This window comes from Aquarana catesbeiana, linkage group LG01 (genome assembly GCF_042186555.1).
Source record: "Aquarana catesbeiana isolate 2022-GZ linkage group LG01, ASM4218655v1, whole genome shotgun sequence".
Lineage (NCBI taxonomy): Eukaryota > Metazoa > Chordata > Amphibia > Anura > Ranidae > Aquarana > Aquarana catesbeiana.
In genome coordinates, this window is record NC_133324.1 from 837,323,987 (window position 1) to 837,342,167 (window position 18,181).

At 44.3% G+C, this 18,181-nt stretch overlaps 1 protein-coding gene across 1 annotated transcript in view; it reads right to left on the reverse strand.

Annotated features, from left to right (window-relative positions):
• Positions 1-18,181, reverse strand: part of WDR19 (WD repeat domain 19) — a 102,518-nt gene that overhangs the window by 43,958 nt on the left and 40,379 nt on the right. Inside the window, exons 15-17 of the mRNA XM_073608721.1 lie at positions 5,420-5,569; positions 4,853-5,000; positions 3,342-3,546 (exon numbers count right to left, since the gene is read on the reverse strand). Coding sequence (XP_073464822.1) covers positions 3,342-3,546; positions 4,853-5,000; positions 5,420-5,569 — 503 coding nt within the window. The remainder of the gene's footprint in view (positions 1-3,341; positions 3,547-4,852; positions 5,001-5,419; positions 5,570-18,181) is intronic.

An 18,181-nucleotide genomic window follows, 5' to 3' on the forward strand; every position in this document is an offset into this window, starting at 1 on the left:
CTCACAATCATTTGGGATAACTAATGGCACACACCAGGGGTGCCCTCTGTCCCCATTGATATTCATCTTGACCCTTGAACCATTCCTGCGTACCATTCCAAACAATCCAGATATATGACTGGTCTCCATCTGGATGCCACTCTCTCTCCAAAGATTGCAGCGTTTGCGGACGATCTCTTCTTTTTGTCTAACCCTGTGATCTCTATTCTAAACTTACTCTCGGAGCTGAAGACTTATGAAACGTTGTCCTTTTTCCGCATCAATTATCAGAAGTCTGAGGCGCTGAATATTTTCAATGTGCCTGAATGCCATGATTGCTATGTCAACCTCCACATCGACACTGTTGCGAGTGGACTTTTCCTTTAGGTGGGCCTTGAAGCATATCAAATATCTGGGGATCCGCCTCCCCAGGAGGATAGAAGATGTATTCTTGCTTAACCCCCCCCCCTCTTAAAAAAGACCTAAAGTCCTGGCAGAGCGGTGTGTTCTCATGGTTCGGACGATGCAACATTGTGAAAATGAATGTTATGCCCCGCCTGTTGTACCACTTTCAAGCCCTTCCCATCTGGGTCTCAAGCTCCTTCCTTAGGGCGGTGAACCGAGCTTTGGTCACTTTCCTATGGGCACTAAAACCACCCCGTCTGGCACAATCTACCCTGAGACTACCGAAGCTCAGGGGTGGCATGGCTTTGCCGGACGCCAACCTTTACCATATGGAGTGTCATCTGACATGGGTCTTAGATTGGTGTCACCATGGAGAACTTAAACAATGGGTTAGGGTGGAGCAGATTTAGTCAGGGATACCACTTGAGTCTCTACCATGGTGCGTGCCAAACAGGTCTACCTCGACGAGTACTGGATCACCCCACCATAGGGGAGACTAGGAAGATCTGCCAGAAAGCGTTCTGAGATTTTTCGGTAGCGCCATTACCATCACCGCTCACGCCCATAGTGGGAAATCCGCCTTTTACTCCCGGACTCCAGGACCCCAAATTTCAGGACATAAAAATAGTTGATCGTTCACAGGCCCGACACTTTGTTGTTAACGGACAATGGATGACTAGACAGCAAATCCTGACCGACCCAGTCCTTCCAGGATTGTCTTTTTGGCAAAAAATACAACTGACTCACTTCTTTGGATCCCTTCCGCCTCCAGGGTCTTGTTGGAGACGTTTCACCACCTTCGAACTGCTTTGTCTAGATCAGTCTCCATTTCCCCACGCGGTCTCTCTAACTTACCAATTGCAGATAACTCTGCCAGCAGATCACAAGCTTCCATATATCGCCAGCTGGGAAAGAGAGCTGGGGCTTGAGTTGACTGAGAAACAGGTAGATACTCTGTTTTCTTATAAGACCTCGATCTGTGCCAAACACCAAGAGGCAGGGTTCAAGGTGCTGACCCGGTGGTACCATACCCCGGTAAAGATCCACAGAATGTTTCCCCAATGCTCGGACTTATGCTGGAGTTGTGGGGAGGACATTGGCTCTCTTCTCCACATCTTCTGGTCCTGTTGGCTTTTGCAGTCTTATTGGACAGAAGTACACCGTATTGTCCAAAAATTCTACCAAGAGATTCAGCCTTTTTCCTCTTGCATCACCACGATATACCAAGTAAAGCATATAGGAAATCCATTTTTCCCCTCCTCCTGCCCTGCCACAAAGGGATGCATCCTGCTGTTCTGCAAGCAGACGCAGCCTCTGTTGATTGCCATCTGGCTGAAAAGGGTTGCCGACATTATTGTGATGGAAGATTTGGTAGCCACAGAGAAGGGCCTCCATGAGAAATTTTCTAAAAAATGGTTTTATTGGCACGAGTTTGTTTACTCTGAGGAGTACGTGGAACTAGTCTTATGAATCCTCGATGAGAAAGGGCTTACTCGCTGAACCCTCTGGCCTGGACGAGGTTTCGGGCTGACAGAACTTTACCCTTGTCTCTCCCCCCTCTTTTTTTTTTTCTCTTCTTCTCTCCATTCCCTCCCTCTCTCTCCTCTTCCCCCCTCCTCCTCTTACATTTTTTCTCTTGCTGAAACCCTATGGGTATATTCTAACTCTCTGATGTTCTTGTTACACGGTGTCTACCCTGGAAAAATTGTCATATGGACTCCTTAGATCCTGACGCTTGCAGCCTGAATTTTAGTTTACTGTCAAGACTACAGGTGTAATAATTTGTGTGATGTGGACCTTTTTAGTTTTTAGTCCTTGGAATCTATTACCTGAGTGTGGAATTTACCGTGTGTTCTTTTGCAAAAATAAAGTATTGGGAAAAAAAAGAAAGCACTCCATAGCTAGCTTGCTCAGAACCGGTCTGGAAGGTGCTCAAGCAGTGTCCATACTCGAAGGGTCACTTCCAGACTCCCTCCACATTGTTCAAGCTACAGGACCTTGTCACAGTATGATCAAAAGTCGAGACTATGGACAGGAGTGCCAGGTAACTGCACGAAAGCAAAGATATCTCCTGCAACTATTTTGACTTAAATTTTAATTGAAGAGAGGAAAAAGTTGCTAGAAAAACAGGTTAACTCTTAAATCAGCTGAACTGAAAAACAAAAGACGTTTCTAGGTCACTAGCAAAAACTGTTGCATTCTGTCAGGAGAAGAGCTAACAGTTCTTTTTTTGTTTGTCAGTATCAATCTTCCTGTAGGCAGCAGTATAGCCCGAAGGTTGAAGACTTCTTGTGCACCTCAATGGATGAAAAAGAAATCATCTTTATCATTTGTTTCCCATCCAGTAATATTGCAAGGAAGTTAGGCTGATATGATGGGTTTTATAGCAGCTAGTTGCTGTTGTGTCTAACTAATTTTTTACCACAAGCTGTGATGTTCCTACATTTTCCTCATTCTCTACCTTGTGATGGTCTTATAGTGTTGTTTTCTGCAATAATGATAACTGGATATATAGTGACTGAGAGGTGTAAATGGTGTAAAGATGGGCTTTGAGTGAAATACACACATCTTTCCATATTTTACTAAGTGGTCATAAACAGGCTTCTAATTGTGAGCATTGTATGTGATTATCAGTCTGCTTCCAACCACCTTACCCTCCAAAGGTCGTAGGCCCTTGTTTTAAAAAGGACAATTTCCAAACCTGATGAAGATCTCTCTGCAAGCAGGCTACTACTAAGCAGAAGTAAGTATATGTGAACCTTTGTAGGTGCTCATTGACTCGAGGACTCATTTTGGCCATCCTCAGAAGTCTCTTAAGTGTGTTTTATATTTTGCCGAAATAGCCCGTTTAACCAGGGTTCTCTGTATCTATTTGATCTTCTTAGAACAACAAAATTTCGAGCTGTTATATCTGACAAACATTATGATGGATAAAGGTTAAAAAGCTGTGGTCCTACCTTCTCAACATTAAAGTCTGTGTTAGCATCTTTGTCAACTCTTTGGCATCTGCATCCTTTATACTGCTCAGGAAATTGTGTGTACTTAAATAGATATTGTTTAGCATCCCGCTCTGAGTCTGACAGGTCAGCTCTCCATTGTGTAAAAGAATGGGTTTATGAGCATAAGGCAGTTTGGTCCCTCCTGCCAGAATAACCTTGGAACCTGAAAAATATGACACATGCTAAAGTCAAATGGGCAAAACCAAATGCTAACTTGTGTACATGCATTGATAGGTAACATAAGGCATGGGGAAAATAAACCTCTTTAGAAAGAAATAGAAAAAAAAAAAAAATATATATATATATATATATATATATATATATATATATATATATATATATATATACATACATATAATATTCTTCTGAATATCTTAGCTACCTGCCTGGCCTGTCAAGCAGATCCAGTGACTTCAACAGTAACTGACACAAGTATACAGATCAGGAATTCTTTCTTCGCTTTCTGCACACTTGTACTGGTTTAGCGACTGATGCTAGGGCAGAGAATCTTAGCACCCCAGATGTTTTGGAACTACATTTCCCAGGATACTCAACTACACTGCAGAGTGCATGAGCATCATGGGAAATGCAGTTTCAAAACATCTGGGGTGCCAAAGTTCGCCATCACTGAGCAAGGAGAGCAGCAAAGAGCCAGATTTCAGTTCTTTCTTTTACTAGCCTGGAACATGTATAAGATCAGGAGTTCTAACCCCACTCTGACTTTTCTGGCTGTATAATAATACTAGGTCAGTGGCTTTATAGGCAACAAGGTCACTGAATTACAGTCAGGCAACTAGCATTTTTGCAAAAAATTTTTGCAAAAATGGTTAACAATGGCAGCCCCCATTCTTTTCTCAACATATGTTATTATACATTACTAAGGTATGTGTACATTTATGATTCTCATATTGTTTATTGAAGCTTCTTTAATTACTAAACTAATCCTTTTTAAAAATCATTTTACAAATCAGCTTTACAATACTTACTTCAAATGTGTGAACAAAATTCATTTTGCAGATACGTCTTCATTATTAAGATATTCTGACTGAAAAACTGGGAACTAGATATGTTGTTAGATTTAATTATAGCTAGATATGTTTAGCTTTGAGATACACAGTGAGTTGTATGCTGTTATGCACATGGCTGCACTACATGTGCACCAATTGGCTGGGGTATGCCCCAATGGCCCTGTTTTGTACCTCCACAGTGAAATTTTTCAATAAAAAGAATTAAAAAAAAAAAAAAAAGATATTCTGACTGATAAAAGAATATGAAAACAAAAGTGAAGTGTTTTCACCAGGGACCAATCATGGCTCTAGTTTTATTTTTTCTCTAAAATCAAAGATTAAGAGTGTCTGCTTGGTACTTTCAACATCTTCACTTTTGAGCTCATTTTGTTTCCTCCAGTTGTAATTGATCGCTACCAGTATGTAATACCTTTATGGAAAACAGAATAGCTAAGGGTGTACCTTGTATGGTGTCCTTGTGAAAAACATATGTAAACACCTTGTCATCATCAAAGGCACAGAAGACCCCTTTATCCATTGCCCAATTTTCCCAAAGTATGCCTTTGATAGTTGGGGAAAAGTTTGGAATCTCATACAGATTATCATTTTGCTGAAAAAAAATGCAAAAAAACATACAGAAAATTACATAGATTTGGAAATCAGATCTTTACACCAGAAATGTTAATTTTTTAACTTTTAAATAGGAGTATCAATAGGCCAATGTCCTAAAATACAAACTATTAGCTTGTCATTGTCTTGGAATCCAAGTAAAACCTGGCATATAAATGGTATGTCTGGTAACTATCCAGGTTGCCATATTGCATTGAATTTTACAGAAAATATCAGCTTTGCAGATTGAAAAGGAAATATTTTTAATTACAATAAATTACAATATGGCTTGTGTCACAATTGTATATTCTATATTATTACTTTTTTTAATTGTGATATTTTTTCCCATGAAAATGGAGTTACCCTTCAAATACTATTCTGTACACTCACTGAAATAAATCATGCTACATGTTAACTTACTGGGCAATACACAAATCCTTCAGTCTTCTCATCGATTAAAACTAATCTTGTTCCAGATGCATCAGGAAAGATCTTTCGTATGCTGACTGGGTGTCGGTATTCATTAACGTATTGCCAGTCTTCAATGTAAAAGTACTTCACAAGGCCAGTCTACAAAAAAGCAAAGAAACCAGATTTGACGCTTGTGAAAACTTGGAGAACTGCACTGTCATTCACTTTATTATAGTTTAAAAAAGACATTATATTTGTGCGTCTCATGCAATACCAAAGTAATTATAAATCCTACCTTAGCACAATTTAATATATTTGGAGAGGGTGGAATCTCATATGTCAGGAGTTTTTTTTTCTTTTTACAAACAACGTTCTTTATTTGAGAAGAGTGTATGTTTACATGATAATAGCAATCATATTGCAGATTTTGTACAGATTTGAACAATAAAAATAAAACTAATAAACCAGACATATATAAATGCAAGCATTGGACTTTGACATGACACACCTAGCATCTGTTAAATTGAAATGATGTCTGATAGTTCCACACACTGTGGTGTAAAAAAACCTGTCAACACTGTAACCTCCATATTAAACAGGATCCTCTTCTTGCTTGATACATGTAGAGGCCTTTTCTAACCAGGTATCCCAAATTTTACCATACTTAGCTGGACACCCCCTGTGAGTATATAACTCTTTCTTGTACGGTAGCACAGCATTAACTGCAGCTATCCAATCTTGGACAGTGGGTGGTAGTGCCCTAAGCCATGTCTGTGCGATAAGCAGTCTAGCCATGAATAATGATTCCTGCAGGAAAGTGTAAAGAAATTTATCAGAATCTGGGTCTGGGAACACTCCCAGTATACACTGTTTAGGGCAGAGTGTGAGGGGGGACCCCATTTCATTTTGAACTACTTGGGACCAGTAGCCCTGAATCACAGGGCAGGACCAAATAATATGAAAAAAAGGTACCAGCGGAACTTCCACATCTAGGGCATAATGGGCTGTAGTTGGCTCTGTATTTGGGCATGCGTGGGGGGTCAAGTAAGAGCTGTGTAGAATATATAGGTGAGTGAGACGGTCAGACAGTTTAGGAGGGACCTTCTTGCATGCATCCAACACCTCCTCCCATTCTTCATCCTCCATCTCCCCCACATCCCCAGCCCAATGGTCTTTTAATTGGTAAGCTAACGCTGTGGCAGATGGAAGAAGGAGACTATTAAAAAATGTGGAAATAAGTTTTTTGGACTCTGACCCGAATATCACATTCAGGGTATATAATTGCTCTAGGTTTGAAGGGGAGTTACGAAAATGGGTCTGGAGAGCGTGGCAGAGCTTGAGGTAGCAGAAGTCCATTGAATTGGGAAGACCGAAATCCTCCTTAAGTTGCTGGAACGATTTCAGGACTCTCCCACAGTAAACAACTGGTAAGTATACAACTCCCCTAGTAATCCACAAATTGTGGTCGGGTATCTGTAGGAGCTCGAACAGACAAGGATTGTCCCACAGGGGTGTATGACTATGCGTGGAGGGGGACCTGAGTCTGCGCCTCACCACTTCCCACACCTTACAATAATGATAAAACAATCCTTTGAAATTTCCCAGAGTCCATGGGTCACCAGGGTCTCTGAAGGGGAGATAAAAAGGGTGTGTGTTGATTCGGGAAAAGAGGGAGCACACCAATGCCAGATAGCGATCCCTCTCCCTGCCAGATAATACAAACTAAAGTCGGGAAGCGATGTGCCCCCTAGATCCGTGGGGTTTTTCAGTGCTTGCCAAGACAATTTGTGGCGGGTATTCCCCCACATGAAGGTATTCAGAATAGTTTCCAGAGATTTAAAGATCCGCAGTGGTATATACGCTGGAGCATGCCATAGGATGTACAGAAATTTGGGTAACAAATTTTTTAGCGTTTTAGCTTCTAAAACTGCAAATAAAAGGTTCCAAATTTAATTTGACATAGACTTCTGGAGAGCGAGTAACTATAATGCCAAGGTATTTCATGGAGCTGACACGAACTAAGGGGGAGGAGGCTTGCACATCAGTTGGGACCCCAATCTCCAAAGGGAAGGATCTGGAATTTGTTCCAATTGCTCTTCAGACCCAAGTAACATCAGAATTGTTCTATTGCATTTAGTGCTGCTGTTAAGGAGGGGCCAGCATCCTCCAAACAAAGGAGCATGTCATCCGCATATAAGCTAACCATCTCCACTAATTGACCACTACGCAAGCCCCTAATCCCAGGATGTGCTCGGAGCGGTGTAGCTAGGGGTTCTACCGCGAGTGCATATAATAAAGGGGCAAAGTGAAAAGCAAAACAAATATACCACGCTGTCTATTAAGGATGGTCAGTTAGCAGCCAGCACAGCAAGGGATCAATTGCAAAATATGTAAGATGTGGAAGGTAAGTGCAGCTCTAAGTAGTCTCAGAATAAACTGAGACTAGAAAGTGTATATAAAAAATATATAAATCACCATTCCACTGAATCGAATGCCTTGGTGGCGCCCAAGGACACTACCACACTGGAGTCAATCTGATCGTGTTCAGCTTGTATAATCATAAAGAGTCTACGTTAAATGCTGTGTTTTTAGCAGGCATAAACCCAGTTTGGTCGGGATGGATAAGACTCAGGATCACTTTTTTTAACCTCAGTGCCAGGACCTTGGCCAATATTTTAATATCAAGCTGGAGGAGGGAAATTGGGCGGTATTAATCGGGGAGTTCTTGGTCTTTACCCGGTTTGGCTATGAGTTCAGTTAAGGCTTCACCCATGGATTTGGGTAAAGAGGCGGATTTAAAGACGTGTGAAAACAGCTCATGTAGTTTGGAAACTAAGGTCTCACTAAAACTAAGGCCGTCTGAGCCTGGGGCCTTGGAAGGAGCAAGATGGGACATCGCCTCTTTGATATTATCAGTGGACATGGGAGCCTCCAACATTTCAAACTGTGAGGAAGTTGGAGGCGCATGCGCGGTCTGCTCCAAGATGGCTGCTTAAGTCCGGAGCTCCGCACTGCCTCAGCCATACGGCGCACATAGCAGGGGATCCGGGGCCCCGGAGGCCGCAAATTGCACACACACCGCGGGCAGAACAGCTGGGGCACGAGCCTATGAAGGCAGGTTCGTGCAGGAGGGACCTGGAGCCGCGATTTAGAGCTTCGGCGGGACGGGCCGAATCCAAGATGGCCGACGCCATGCTGCAGACGGCACAGAATGCTGTACAGCACGCCGAGGAAAGACAGGGAGACAAGCTGTCCTATGCTGCAGTCACCCGCTCTAACCATCCTGGAACACCAGTGAGTACAACTAAACCTGCTACTCCCACCCCTGCAATTATAGAGCCCATCACTACACAGTCGCTGGAGGAGCTTCAGCACCTGTCCATGGGGCCTACTTCTCCCACCTCAGGAACAGGGCCTGTTTTGACTGACTTATCATCTCACACATTGCTCTCTGCTCCAGACCTCTTCTCCCAATTGTCAGCACTTCTGGACAGAGGCCTAGCACAAACTGCAGCTAAAATCACGGGAGACATTAGGGAAGATTTCCAAGTACTGGGCTCCCGGATGGAAGCAATTGAGGACAAACTGGATCAGACTATCTCTAAGACCAGGCAAAATTCTGCACACATCCAGGTAATACAGGATCAGCTGGACATAGCGCTTTCCCGTATTGATGATCTTGAAAACAGGTCTAGAAGGGAGAACTTCAGAATAAGGGGGCTCCCAGAATCGATAACAGACACAATACCAGTTGTTCAAGACTTTCTTAAACTACTTATCCCTGACATACCTTCCCATAAGTTGGAGATTGACCGAGCCCACAGGACACTGGGACCCCTCAGGAAAGATGGCCTACCTAGGGACATAGTGGTCAAACTTCACTACTTTTCAGTGAAGGAAGAAGTTATGAAAAAATGCAGATATCAGCACCCTCTCACATGCAGAGGCCATGCAATACAAGTATTTGCTGACATTTCACCAACCACAATACAGAAAAGAAGGTCGCTGAAACCCCTGCTAACGGTTCTGGCTCAACATGATATCAAATATAAATGGGCCTTCCCCTTTGCACTGAAGTTTGACTACAAAGGCAAGACATACTCCTTTCGTAATCTACAAGATGGAGAACGGCTCCTCCTGGACCTCCGTCTCATCTCACAAGAATCAGCAATGGACTTAACAAATTCGTCTGCAAGCTCTTTCAAACGCCCTTCTCCAGCGAGTCCACTTCAGCCGGTTTGGGACAAACCCAAATACAAACGCTCTAAAGAGGCCAGACCCCCGTGACACAGCGAGTCAAGAGTTTTTCTTTTTTCTTTTTTCTAATAACACTAACTTTGTTTTTGATCTCTCTCCTCAGTGTGTAGTCTGAGCTCAGGGAGACTTGGGGACAGATGTCTCCTTAATGGGGAGGGAGGGGGGATGAGTTCTAGGGGGGATTTGTTTTACAGGGAAGGGAAGAGTAGAGACAGAGAGAATGCCTTTTTCCCCCTTTTGCCTGTTTTATTCGTCTCCACCCCCCCCCCTTTTTTTTTCTTTTTTGTTTTTTTCTTGCCTAATTAATTGTTTATTGACATCTACACCCTTAGGGGTCCCTCTAGCGGGAAGCTCACTATAGAAAAACAGCGTTGCTGTGGGCTCTCCTTGCTGGTGTCCAGGGCTTACTGTTATTTCCTCGTATAGCACTGGCACCCTGGTGGTTCTAGGCATGCAGTTACTACTGCTAAAATCCGTGAAAGTTTTATATCTAATATTTGTTGTTGAAAAGCTTGCTGGATGGGCCCGGTCCCACTCCCTCTAGGCTAGTTACTAACGAGTCCGTCCCCCCACCCCCGGGTTCCTTTTGACCCGGGGGTGGGGGGTCTGGTGGGTGGTGGGCTGTTGGGGACACCGGATCCCCCAAATTAGAGTGATTATATTTTTACAGTTTGGTTGTTTAACCTAAGGTGCGCCGGGGCTGAGGCAGTCCTGCTGTGCCTCCCCCTACCCCGAGGTTTTGGTAATTCCTTCTCCCTGGGTTAGGTGTCCGCCCGATACACAGGGACAGGACATGTATGGCTCTACATTGAGTGATTGGCTCCTAAGCCTTCACTGCTCCCTCAGGCCCCTAGGAGGCCTGAAATGTCTTCCCTCAACTTCCCCTTTTTTCTCCCTTCTTCTCTTTTTTCTAACTTCTCTTGTTCCTGCAGTTGGTCGTCTGCCTGTGGGTGTCCATGTTCCACACGAGATGCGAAAGGTTTCTTTCATTACACTCGCTACGATTTCCCTCAGCTTCGTGGATCAGGTAAGCGTTGGTGGATTGGGGGCGGGCCCACCCCCTGTGCTCCATGGCTGTTGACAATGTTTCACCTCCCCGACTTCGGGTGGCGACTCATAATGCTCAAGGGCTGAACTCACCTTCTAAACGAAGGAAGGTCCTGGATTATATGAAGTCCCGCAAAATAGATATCCTGTTTCTTCAAGAGACGCACTTCCCGATCCGGTACAGTCCCCCCTTCATTCATGCCCATTTCCCCTTATTCTATTTAGCTAACGCGGAAGATAAAACTAGAGGGGTAGCTATTCTCATCTCCAAGAGTTGTAGATTCACTGTACAACAGGTACTGCAGGATCCAGAGGGGAGGTTTGTCCTGGTGAAGGGATCTATAGAGGGTAGATTAGTTTCCCTGGTATCCTACTACGCCCCGAACACAGGACAACTGAAATTCTTCAGTAATCTATTCAAGACTCTTGACCCCCTACTGGAAGGTTCCATAATCTTAGGCGGAGACTCGAATGTTGCCTTCGACCAAGGTCTAGATAGGTCCAAACCTCCACGGGCTCAGTCCGTTCGCCCAACCAGAACTAGCTCTAAGATAGCTAAATTAATATACTTACATGGCCTCACGGACATTTGGAGAGAACTTAACCCAACAAAAAAAGACTACACTCATTTCTCCCATGCACACCAATCATATGCCCGTCTGGACCATTTATTAATCTCCAATAGCCAGAAAAGCACAAATCTCAGACACAGTATGGTCAGATCACTCCTTGTTGAGTGTAACAATAAATAACTTTGCCACACATACCAAACCTACCTTCTGGAGATTACCAGAAACAATTCTCTCTGACCCTATCAGGAAAGTTGAAATCGAAAAAGCTATCTCAGAATACTTTACATTAAATAATACTGCTGATGTTTCTGCTGAAACCTTATGGGCGGCTCATAAGGCGACCATTCGGGGGAAACTAATCCAACTTTCATCCCAAATCAAAAGGGAACATAGGGTGGAAATAGATAATCTAGAAAAGACCTTCCACAAACTGTGTTCGGAGCACAAGAGAGACCCAGCCAGGGTTCCGGTATCCAGACTGGACGCTGCACGTTTGGAGCTCAATCTAGCTCTCACAGTTAAGGCAGAAAAACGCATTTTATGGCAAGGAGCAAAATACTACTACCAAAAAGATAAACCTGGGTCTCTCTTGGCCTCCCGACTCACACCTCGCACTCACTCGTACGCCTTCCCCAGAATTAAAATAGCAGGCCAACAACACACGGCAAATCCTCTGAAAGTCATGGAAGCCTTCCATGGCTTCTATGCGAATCTTTATAGCAACCATAAGTCGAGTGGGACCCGGGATGTTAACAAATTCTTGGATGACTTGCCGATTCCCACTCTGTCGGCAGAACACAGAGATAGACTGGAGGCCCCAGTCTCGACTGAGGAAGTACTGGAAGTAATAAAAAACCTAAAGAGACGCTCGGCCCCGGGTCCAGATGGCTTCTCCACGCCATATTATAAAGCTTTTGCATACACCTTAGCGCCGTTTCTAGCTAGATTTATTAACTCCAAAATTACTGGGGAACCTCTGGGCCCACAGCTGAATACTGCGTTCATCACCGTCATCCCCAAACCGGATAAGGATCCGGGAGAAGTGTCCAACTACAGACCCATTTCTTTGATCAATAATGATCTTAAAATAATGACCAAAGTTATGGCTGACCGCTTAGCATCCTTTATTGGGTCTTATATAGGAAAAGACCAGGTAGGGTTCATTCCTGGACGACAGGGTCCAGACCAAATCAGAAGAACTGTTGATGTGGTCTCGATCTTACAGTCGGGATGGGATGGCGGTGGTGATCAACAAGGTATGCTGTTGTCGCTAGACCTACAAAAGGCCTTCGACTCTGTCTCCTGGTCTTATCTATTTACTATTCTAGAAAGATGGGGCTTTGGCCCCCGATTTTCCGGCCTACTTAAATCATTATATTCTAACCCAGAGGCTAGGATTAAATTACAAGGGCAATTGTCAGAACCCATTAAAATAGCAAGAGGGACTCGCCAGGGATGCCCGCTGTCGCCACTCATATTCGCGATAGCAATTGAATCGCTGGCAATTGCTATCCGTACTAACCCAGACATAGCAGGGGTCAGGTGTGGCCCCAAAATTCACAAATGCGGCTTATTTGCCGATGATCTCATTCTCTACCTTACGTCCCCGATTACTTCCCTCCCTGTGGTCTGTAAACTCCTGGAACAATTTGCCAAGACTTCAGGACTACATGTCAACTATTCTAAATCTCAAGCGCTCAATGTGTCACTCCCAGAGTCACTAGTTTCCCGGTTAAAGATCTCCTTCCGCTTTTCGTGGAGCGAGTCCTCCATACGATACCTTGGTATCAATCTCACACCTAAATTTGAACAACTATACCAGGCTAATTACCCCCCAATCTACAAAAAATTGGAATCAGATCTTAAACAATGGTCCCCGCACAAAATTTCCTGGCTAGGTAAGATAAATTCTATCAAAATGACCCTACTCCCAAGATTATTATATATATTTCGCTCGCTCCCGATTGCCATCAACAAGGATCATCTCCTAGCGTTCCAAAATAAGGTGGTTAAATTCATTTGGGGAAAGTTGGGCCACCGACTGGCAAGACAGTCCTTATATAATCTGAGGAAAAGGGGGGGCCTAGGCCTTCCAAACTTCTTTTGGTACTACCAAGCTGCCAGGCTAGCTCAGCTTTCCACTGTCTATGCTAAATCAGCCAAACCTGACTGGGTAGAAATGGAGAGACAAGCGGCTCCTTCTTACACGATAGATTTTCTCCTCTGGTGCCCCCCACAGTCTAGGCCTCCCATCCTATCCCCCTCCTTGTCACAGTCATTGAGAATCTGGGATACCCTTAGGAAGGACCCCTCTCTAGTCTCACAAAGCAAACCTCTGGCTCACGTTTTCCGTAACCCAGATTTCCCCCCGGGCCTAGATATTAAAGCGTTTAGATGGTGGTTGGATAGGGGATTGTATCGGATCGGGAACTATTTTACCTCAGCCGGACCAATTTCTCTAGCCCATTGCATTAAACATCTGGACCTGCCCATGTCGGAGAGGTTCAGATATATGCAACTATCACATTTTCTTCACTCCATCTGGGTCTCTAAGCCGGACCCTCCCCAATTTACCCCATATGAATTATGGTGTGGGCAGCTTCTGGAGCAGAGGGGGGGGATCTCCATAATCTACTCCTCGCTTGCAACAAACGACAGGAAAACAAAATTCATGCTGGAATGGGAGAAGGATTTTCAGGAATCCTGGGACCTGGAACACTGGCACAAAACCTTCTTTAGATCCTTTAAAGGCATACTAAACATCTCATTAATTGAAGCTAGCTTGAAGGTCATCACTAGATGGTATCTAACTCCCTCCAGACTTTCCATCATGTACCCCTCGGTATCTCCACTTTGTTTCCGCGGCTGCAACATGAAGGGTACCATGATACACATCTGGTGGGAATGTCCTAAAATTAGAAGCTTTTGGACTAAAATCTTTCAAATAATCTCTAAAGTCACAGCCCTGACGGTCCCCAGGTCTCCTCTGACGGCTCTTCTCAACCACCAAATTCCAGGGGCACCGAAATACAAGCATAAACTAATATTCTTCATCCTGCTTGGTGCCAAACTCACTTTGGCCAAAGCATGGAAGCTCCCTAAGGTCTCTGTTATAGCAGCGAAACGCAAAATCTCATGGATAATGGCCCAAGAGAAGATGGTGAGTTCCATGCTAGACACCTCAGTACAGTTTGAGAAGACCTGGGAACCATGGGCTAAATACGTCGGAGTAGGTGTTCCCTCACTAAAAGTTAATAGTAATGAATAAACTCAGGAATGGACGGGCAGATGACTAACTCTTATCGCTCTCTCTCTGTCTATCTTTCACCTCTTTTCCTTCTTACCCTCCCCCCCACTTACCTCCTTATCCCCTTACGGGATAACTCGGGTCATGTCCCATGGTAATTATAACCAACATCAGAACGTGTGTTAAGTTGAAACCGGGACATATTTTCGTTGTTTTAATTATATACTGATTTCTCTGTATTTTGTTACTTTACCTGGATTAACTCTGGATTGATCTCTATATCTGGTTTTGATTGTTAATAACTCAGACAATCCACACCAGAAAAATAGAAGACATAACTAATACCTTGCCCGACTCGAGGCCTCTAGTAGCAAGATGTGGTCTTCCTCTCCTGACACAGTGAGCTCCCTACTGGGGTGTTAGGAGACGAGGTGGTAAATAAAGTCATCAGACATTTAGAGGCCTGTGACGGATTAATAACCGCCTCTTTAAATCACTCAGGTCGCACAAGGTCTTCCTAAAGACTGTCTTCTCCGTGGTGAACATTATTGACCTAGAAGTTAATGACCTATTTTGTACATTGAACCTATTTTCCAACTGATATTCTGATTGTAATGATATTCCATGTTATCCTTTTGAAAAACCAATAAAACTTTAAAACACAAACTGTGAGGAAGTTAACATAGGAAATGCAATGGTAGAGAGGAAATCAGTCAGGTCAGCCGGGGAATGGTTAGTGGTAAATGAGAATAAGGATGCGAAGAAGGAGCAAAACTCTCTAGCTCCTAGATTCGAATCACAAATGGGTTGACCAGTCACATCGCGCAGAGAGATTACCGCAGGCGGTTTATGCTCCAGGTGTGCCAAATAGGCTAGCAGACGCCCTGCACGCTCCCCACACTCGTATACCCTCTGCCTATTGTAGAATATTTTCCTTTCTGCTCTTTCATAGTGGAGGCTGTTCACTATACGGGCCTGTAGTTTTACCTGATCTGCCATGACAACGAGGGGTTAGTTTTAAAGGAGTGTTCCACTTCTACCATTCTTTCTTCTGCTTGTTACACTACCTGCGCAGAGGACTTCCTGTATCTAGATATTCGCTGGGAAAGAACAATCCGAGCATGGGAATTAAACAAATTTCTATACTGTCTCGAATGGAGCAGAGTCGCAATTGACTCCATAAAAAAATTCCCATTCATCCCGTACTCCCTCCAGATCTGGAACAACTGTCAACCAAAAAGGGTTGAGTCTCCACATATATGAAGGGGGAGGGGAACGCATTTTAAGTACTATCCAATAGGGCGTGTGGTCAGATAATATGTGTGGGCTAAAGCCTGCATCACTCAGGATTGGTAATGGATTTGGATAGAAGAATTAAATCTATTCAGGACATAGTATTATGCTTTGCTGAAAAGCAGGAGCAGGAGAAGGTTCTGTCATCTAGATGTCCATGTCTCCAGGTATCCACCAATGTGAATTCACTCAGGAGCTTCCCGAATCTCGTGTGAGAAGGTGTGGAAGTGGTTGGTGGCACAGAGGCAAGCCTATCCAGACTGGGGTCAATTACAGTATTAAAGCCTTCTAGCCAGATAGTCGATACAGTGGGGAATTGTGACATAAACGCTAATCCCTCTGTCAGGATATTGAATTGAAATGGAGGTGGTACATAGTAAGCCAACAGTAACATTTCTGGCCCGTTCAACATAGCGTGTAAAAATGGGATCCTGCCCTGTGGATCAGATTGCAGCGTCAAAAGGGAGAACTGACAAGTTTTACCAATCAGTATTGCAACACCCCTAGAGTTTGCAGTATAATGGGCCTGATATATCCACCCTACCCAGGGCTTTTTAAGGGACAACTGCAGTTGGCCCATAAGGTGGGTCTCCACCAACACTGAGATATCTGCATGTTGTGCTTTAAGGTAAGAGAGGGCAGCGTTACACTTAGGTTTGGCCCGGAGGCCGCGGAAATTCCACATTAGACATTTTATAGTAGCCATGGTAAAAAACACTGGTTATTGGCACCTAAGCCGATCTACAGCGGCAGGTAGCAAAATAGGACCATATCACCACTACTCAGGCAGGGGGCATCGTGTAAGTGGTCTTGACTGGTAGTAACAGAATACACAGGCATGAGTTGTATAGGCAAGGAGATTTTACAAGCATATTGGGAGCCCGAGTTGTGCTTGCATGTACTATGTGTATCTATACATACATACATACATAGTTACTCTTCCTCAACATCCTGAAATTGCATTACAATTAACGAAAAACAGGACTTTAAGCATACTTGAACACATACACTGGCCTGGCTGGGCGAAAAACCGACTGGAGCAGTTCCCAGTAGCTAACAGGTGTACCCAGACAGGCCAGGGAAACAATATTCAAGTTACTTCAAAAATAGTCCAATTAGAAAAACAAACAAAAGGAGCATGTAGGGCTCTCACATCTAGAGGGACGAACATTCGCTGAAGAACGTACAGCAGTACAAGGAGCATGATCCCCGATGTAGGGTGTAAAGAACAATGGGCAGGAGGGGTGTAGTAGCAGTATAAAGGTGTGTGTACCCATTTACCGGCCATCAGAGGGAGCAACTTGAGATCAAATGCTATGGCTGAGAAAAGAAAAACAAAACAGGGGTAATACCATCCATACAGTTGGCTTTTCTACTGCTGGGGTAATATAGAAGGGGGTAGGAGAAGGGAATGGGAGAGGGTATGTGACCACAAGGAGAATGATGCACATAAAATGTAATAGCCAAAGGGTGAGTCAGCGAGTTAGTAAGGGGAGGGTGGGCTAGAATTATGACACATAATACCTTTTGCGGGTAGTAGTCCATGTGGGTAAAGTAGTTCACCCATCCAGCACATTATCCCTGCTCACATCCCTGAGATCGATGACAACAAAAGATCCGGATTTGAGTTTGACAATCACGCAGGGACCTGGATGGGTTCATCACGATCCTCCAGCCAGGCAAAAACAGGATCTGAAGTGTCAAAGAAGTAGGCCTCATCTTCTCCCAGTCTAGCTGGGGACAACATTATTTTGCCGTTGTTAAAGCCGATATTACCTTTTGCTCTGGTGAGGCGGAGGATGGTATCCCGGTCTCTATAATTCAGAAATTTAGCGATGAAGGTACACGGAGGCGCGCCTTTTGGTGGTGAACAATCGATGGGCCCTCTCTACCACAAAGGATGCCGAGAATGCAGGCCTACCAAAAGTGGAGATGAGCAAATTCTCGAGGAATGACGGAGGATCTGAGCCTTCCGCACCCTCAGGCAGCCCCACAAATCTAAGGATACACCGACGGAGCCCATGTCGTCCTGTTTGGATAGCGCTGCATTCAGTTGGTGCTGAAGCCTCTCAGTGGCAACCTGCAATGGCGGCAGGTCATCCTCCACGTGGCTGATGCGGGCCTCCGTCACTGTAACACGTTCCCTTAGCTTCTGCAGGTCCTGCCGAATCAAGGAAACATCTTCATCTCCTCGATCTTACTTGTCAGTGTGTTTTTGCAGTCCGATATCGCCTCCAGTACTTTAGTTGTATCAGCTGCTGCCGAGTCTGTGGAGGAGGATGCAGCGGCGCCATTTCCCCCAGGGTCTCCTTTTCCGTGAGACAGTATTTATCCAGCTTGCAATAGTGTCAGTCA